The 6,997-nt window shown below is 41.6% G+C and overlaps 1 protein-coding gene across 5 annotated transcripts in view; it reads right to left on the reverse strand.

Moving 5' to 3' along the window:
• rad18 (RAD18 E3 ubiquitin protein ligase) overlaps positions 1–6,997 on the reverse strand; it is a 98,912-nt gene extending 91,915 nt beyond the window's left edge. For all 5 annotated transcript variants that reach the window (XM_079510073.1, XM_079510076.1, XM_079510075.1 and 2 more), the window contains exon 1: positions 6,838–6,997. In XM_079510073.1, coding sequence (XP_079366199.1) covers positions 6,838–6,879 — 42 coding nt within the window. In that variant the 5' untranslated portion in view covers positions 6,880–6,997. The remainder of the gene's footprint in view (positions 1–6,837) is intronic.

A 6,997-nucleotide genomic window follows, 5' to 3' on the forward strand; every position in this document is an offset into this window, starting at 1 on the left:
CTAGTATTTTTGCCTACGTTGTTACACTACTTTGCTATAGCTGATTTATGACAAAAAGCAATATTGGCATTAAAAACACATTCTTTCCAGTGGCGCCTGGCTGGAGGGGTTTTGAAATGTGTCCAAGAAAGGAATGGAATGCCGTTTACATCCCTAGGTGTCTGAAGTGAAATCAGTTGGCCTAATTACATTGACATGCCAAGAGATCCAGATTTCTTTTCAAAACCTTACTACTCCACCCCTTTTTTACAAATGATAAAATACCAGACAATTTTAATAGAGCTGAAATAAACATGTTAAACCTGTCACCAATAACCATTTGGTGATGTAGTTACTGGGCTGCAGGCTGTAGAAATAAAATAAATGTAGTTTACTGTGTTGGCAGCTTTCCTTGCAGTGATGGTGGTGTGAGGGGAGGGGGGGGGGGGGGGTGGCCTGCTATTGATCAGCTACTTGACATGAAGCATTCTCAAAGCATTTAATCACTATGGGGGTCAAGGCTACGGGATGCCACTCATTCACAGACAGGCTTTCAGAGAAGCTTTCTGATTCTACCCCAGATCTGAACCCAGCCAGGTCTCCTGTGACATTCTAACAACGGAGCTATGACAAAAACGTCATAGCAGGGCTCTTAAACTATCGTCAGAGCCTTCATACCCCTTATCCCTAAAACTTCTTTGACTTTAACCATTTTGAATAACTAATTACTTGATCAAATAACCGATCTACAAGCTCACAACATGTCGATGTAGATCAATCAGTTTTTTTTATAAAGCAGAAGTTTAGAGATAAGGGGTAAAGGCACTGACGAAAATAGGGCACATATTAGGGATGTTAATCGTTAATCGATTAATCGCCGTTAAGAAATTAGTCGTTAACATTTAATAACTAATCGTAATGAATCGAAAGTTATGCAGTTCTATAATTGGGTGGGTTTCTGTGAATGTAATGCTGTCTGTGTGCGCGCGTGTGGCCGAGGAACGCACATACAAAGATGCCATTGCCCTGTATCGTCAAAGAAATATTTGATTAGGGAATATAATATGCCTTTTGTATTATTTCTGTATATCAGCAAAATGTAGATTTGTATGTTAGACATTGAGCCGGGAAATTAAGATTCTCCGATTTTTTACAAAAACGCCACCTTTCAACTAACCGGTTAATCGTCCCTAGCCCATGGCATATAGTGTGTCATAGTCATTGGCAGCCTTGTTTCAAATTTTGCCCTTTATTCCAGTTATAGAGGGTTATGTGCGTGACATCATCATCATACCTGGAAGTTATGCGGGAACCAGGCTCGGAGCCAGGAATTCTTGAACCCATTTTGGGCGGGAACACCTTTTGGTGTTAGCATTATGTTATGCTTTAGCTATTGAAAAATAGCAGATCTACAAGCTCATACGAGCTTGTAGGTCTGCTATTTTTGAAAAATCGAAGAACGACTGACATAGAAACATAGCTTTTTCAGAAAACTGTCAGGATGTAGAAGACATTTTTTAGAATCTGATCTCAGGTCAAAATGTGTTATGGCATAGCCAATACAAGGTAGGCAGGCACCCGGCCGGCCACAGTGCCGTGGTGGTGGTAGCCTAAAATAAGTTTACCCTGGCCTGAACAAACTTTTTTTTCTTTCTCCGGTGCTGCTATTGCTGTGTCTCTGCTCTCTCAACAATCAAATGAAGAATGAGGTGACGCACTGACGGTGTGTGGCGTTTAATTGTTTATACTGTACGTCGTCACTGTGAAGAGGGGCGGGGGGGGGGGGGGCATTTCACACCAGAGTGTGCAAAGACTCAAACCCCTCCAGACACGCTGTGACGCAGGAGGACACACAGAGAATAGAATGTGTATTCTTCTGTCTGATACACTGTCGTGTCCGCCTTGAGTAGCAGCTATAGGCGGCACAGGTCTCCACCAGGGCAGGTCAGGTTGTGGCCTGCTGGTGGCGCTATAATAGGCCAATGTGAAAAGGGTGCCATTTCTTCATACGCCTTTAATAGCAATTGGATGATTTGAGGCATTTTCTTCCAAAAATGTGTTTTGCAAAAATCAACCTGTTGGTGTGTGTGCAAAGTTTGGCGTCGACTGGGTTAACGGTGCCGGAGATTAGCTGGTAACAGACGGACGGAAGGACACACACACACACACACACACACACGGACGGACTGCAAAACATACTCTCTCCCCATGCCTTCGGCCTGGTGGAGACAATGAACGGTTCTTTGGAGGGGAGGCAGAAACGTAGCCATGGGAGGCGGCTGCCTGCTCTTGCCTTTAGTAGATCCGCCACTGGCGGGAACGCCTACCGAGTGGCAAGAAACTGCTTTCTGGCCTCGACAGCCCATCCAGATTACAGTACATCCAAACAGAAAAGTCCTATCTGATTGTATTAACCTATTTAGACTCGAAATTAAAAGAAAATGTCTTCTACATCCAGTTTTCTGAAGTACTATATGTTTCTATATCAGTGGTGCTCAATATTTCATGTCAAGAACCCCAAAAATTATATGCATTTGGCCACCACCAACCCCCATCTGAAAATATGTAGTTCCAGGGACTCCACCAGAATCAAAGATTTGAGTTAAAATGTTCACTCTGAAATATAATTTGGGCCACATTTTCACGATTTTTCAATAGCTACAGTATAACATAATGCTTAAAACACCAGAAGGAGTTCCTGCCCAAAATGGGTTAAACAACGTTAAACTCCCTTTTTTGCCACTCACTTTAATGCTACACCTAGAAAGATATTCTAGACAATTTACAATTTAGGCATTTAGCAGACGCTCTTAATCCAGACTCCAGAGCGATTTACATTAAGCAAGAACAAAAGCATGGGAATACATCACATATATAAACAGCATGTATCAAGAAACATGCGTAAGCTAAGAACGTAACTAGAACATATCTATATATAAAGACACTATACATATACGCTATACATATATATTATACTATGCTGTACTGTTATTGTGCTGTCTACATGACGTGCTATAAGTCTTTTTCAAATCCTAACTAAGTCTAAAAAAGTGCTGTCTAAGGGGGTAGGGTGGACAATTCTTTCCAACAGTGTGCTTGTCTTTTGTGGAACCGGAACGCCATTTCATGTTGCAGAAAGACATTTGCAGCAGCAATATTCCAACTAGTGGGAAAAGTCATCAGAATAGTATAGAAAATCTTATCGTAGCAAAGGGGGGGTGGGAGGGGGGTTGGGGAACGACTCCCCATCAATGCCTGTGATTTGCTTCCATTTAGCCACAACTTAAACCATTAATGAGGTCAGACACTCATGTTGGCCAATTAGACCTGGCTTCAGATTTGCCGTTCCAATTCATTCCAACAGTATTTATTTGATAGGGTGAAGGTCAAAGTCAGGGCTTTGTGCAAGCAATTACAGTTCTTTCTCACTCATCTCAACAACGCAGTTCTGTATGGGGGAGCGTGGGAGGGGGGGGGGGGGGGGGGGGTAACGGGAACCAGCCTTCCACAAACTGTTACACAAAATAATGGAAACACACAATTGTCTAGAGAATGTCATGGCTTACTGGCTATAGTGTTAAGACTTCCATTTCCTGTGACAAAGGGCACTCATTAGAAACATTAATTAGAAAAATTAACATATAGTGTATTGGACACTACTATACAGATAAAGAGACGATGATGATGATGATGATGATGAAGCCAAGTACGATGAACACAGTGCTCTTTCCATTCTTTGAGTGCAACATATTCATAATAGCACACCGCCTAATTCTAAATGACGGAGCGGTTGCGCAAAGACCCGCCCGACAGCACTGTTTAACCCATTTTGGCCTGACCCATTTTGAATGTCTTCAAAATCCTGACAGTTTTCTGAAAAACCTTGTTTCTGTATTAGTGGTGCTCAATATTTCATGTCAAGGACCCCAAAAATGATATGTAATATGCCTCTGCCCCCCCCATCTGAAAATATGTTCCAGGGACCTCACCAGGAGCAAAGAGCAAAAAAAACCCACACACATTTAGACCTGAAGACGATTCTACATGCCTTCTAAATCCTGACAGTTTTCTGAAAAGAAAACAGGTTTCTATGTCAGACCGTCAAAACATTTTCATGTCAAGGACCCCCAAAAATATATATAAATCGGCTACCGACACCCTTTTGAAAATATGTTGTTCCTAACTTCCTCCAGTGACACCCCAGAAGCAAAGATTTGAGTTAAAAAAAACGTTGAAGTTGCACCCCAGCCGGTCTCCTGCGCAAGTGGTGACATTTTTTACCAGTGAGCTAATGGAGCCTGTCTGCATACTCAAATGTTTGACCTTCAGTCCACAATTCATGTCAAACCAGAAATAGGATCTATTCTAAATATCTCGATTCCAACAGTCCTGCACAACTCCCAAGACCCAGAAGCAAGCAGGAAAGATAACATGTAAAGGTGGCCTTACACTAGCCGATTTTTTTCAATCTGAAATCTGATAGCACCACACACTACAGGATAATCGGAGCGGGGCAGAGCAAATATCAAACATTCTTGATGTTGATCGGGCCGATCGCGCTTTGAGCGGTCGGGCACCCCCCGAGCGTAAAAAATGCCCGATTATCGGCTAGTGTAAGGCCACCTTAATTCTTTCTGAACATCACCTCAACTACCATCTAAGCAAGAAACATTGGTGTACCAAGACAATAACAAAAAAACAGCGTTTTCTTCCACATGGCAGTGGGGCTATAGGCCCGTCACAAATTACATTGTCCAACATATATCAATCATTTATGATTTTGCATAATCGTCATGATCCTCATCATAATCTTTCCATGTTGAAAAAATGTCAAAGATTTTCCAAAAAATAGCTGATCTACAAGGTTACTTACAGTTACAACACATGACTTTGTGACGTTTTGTAAGCTTAGATCAGCTGCCTATTTCCACTATTTTTGAGGGGCGCTCGCTAGTTATTATTGTAGATTTTCGTTTTACACAAACATTAAATTCCCATCGCCATAGAATGGAGAATTTACGTCATATGTAGATGAGCAAATATCGGCTATTTTTCTCCTACAAGAGCGCCCCTCACTTCACACATTTTTAATCGCGGGCATTTGTGTGACAATTAATCATCAACTTAAAAATGTGTAATCGTGACAGCTAGTGGCGTTCTACAGCACAAACAGCTGCCCATCACTGACCCCTAAGACAAATACTAACACACCCCTCAGCACTACGCTTAGAATGAGCGCTCAGCGTAATGCTGAGGGAACATACAGGGGCTAAGAGCATCTCAGCCTCAGGTTAGTTTAATTACTGTCTATATCGTCTACTTGCCAGCCCATAGAGCCCCATTGTGAACCCGGACATGTTGAGTACACCAAGGTTTTATGTTAGAAATGTTTAGTATGGGTCCCCAGCATGTAGAGACTGCCGGATGCTAACTTGCATATGTTGAGCAATTTTCATAATTGGCATGATATGTGACCATACCATTAACAACCTATAGAAGGCAAAATATTAAAAATGTCATCATGCTTTATGTAGCATGTGATGTGTCAAACTTTCATGATGCTGAATCCATTTCAAACATTAGTTTTGCAAAATTGGGCTAAAAACGGCCAATGCCGTCATCACAAATGTGATGATGTCAGCACATTTGGTCAAGTGGGCATGGCCGTTTTAAAGGAGAATTCCATACTAAAAGGCTTTCTTACCTTTCTTTGTAGTTGTTACGTCCCCACCAAAGAGGTCCAGGTGTTATTTTGTGCAAAAGCTCCTTATTGGCTATTTCCCCTACCATAAGCCATAAATGAATTGCATTGAATGGGAATTGAATGGGGCTATGGGGTGTTGTGCTAATTTGCTTATTTCCATCGCTCAAATATATTTTTTTTTGTATATATCCTCTTCATAATCTAAATAATATCCCAAGCAGCACACTTTACTACTTATTTCGATGGAAATAAGCGAATTAGCACAACACCCCATAGCCCCATTAAATTCCCATTCAATTCAATGCAATTCATTGAGGGCTTATGGTAGGGGAAATAGCCAATAAGGAGTTTTTGCACAAAAAAACACCTGGACCTCTTTGGTGGGGACGTAACGACTACCAAGAAACTAAGCCCAATGAGTGTTTATTTTGCAAAACTAATGTTTGAAATGGATTCAGCATCACGAAAACCCCCTAGTTTGACACGTGACATGCTACATAAAGCATGATGAATTTTTTAATATTTTGCCTTCTATAGGTTGTTAATGGTATGGTCACACATTATGCCAATTATGAAAATTGCTCAACATATGCAAGTTAGCATCCGGCAGTTTCTACATGCTACATTTGATGAATTGAACAAGGTGGACACTCTTGTAAACAAGTGTAATGCTTAATTGGGTCGGCCACACAGTCTTTGTATTGAGTTTGTGCTTGAAATGTACTGTAATTCTGCAAACTGTTAATAAATATTTCAATCAATCAATGCTGGGGACCCATACTCAACAGTTACAACATAAAACGTTGGTGTACTCAACATGTCCGGGTTCACATTCTGGCTACTAGACTAATAAGCTTGTGGGGTCTTAAGTGCATGGTTAAAGAAAAAGGGGAGACGTAAACTATGTACAGTTCTTTGTACACAAAACCAGCTGCACTGACATTTCTGTCGAATGCATTCAACTGCTAAGTAACATAGTTAGCTAGCAATAGCATGCCATGCATTACAAACGTTTGGAACCCACTACCCCCTTTTCGGGACCCTATAGACCCTGTATTCGGGACGTCGGTACCGAAGGGGCTACAGTAGGAACCCACCTCACAGAGTGAGCTTTCAAACGGGGCTAACGTCTGACTGTTGTTAATGAAACTTACTTTGAGGCAACGTGGGGACTCCGCTTCATTTCGAGAAGCCATGCCTAATTCTTCTGTGTGAAGCCCGTGTGGTCTTACTGGTCTATGGGTTGCTTTTATTGTGGACAGGAGTCAGGACAGGACAGTACGCATCGCACATAAACAATAACAACAATTTCAG

The sequence above is a fragment of the Electrona antarctica genome (assembly GCF_951216825.1).
Source record: "Electrona antarctica genome assembly, chromosome: 9".
NCBI classification, from domain to species: Eukaryota; Metazoa; Chordata; class Actinopteri; order Myctophiformes; family Myctophidae; genus Electrona; species Electrona antarctica.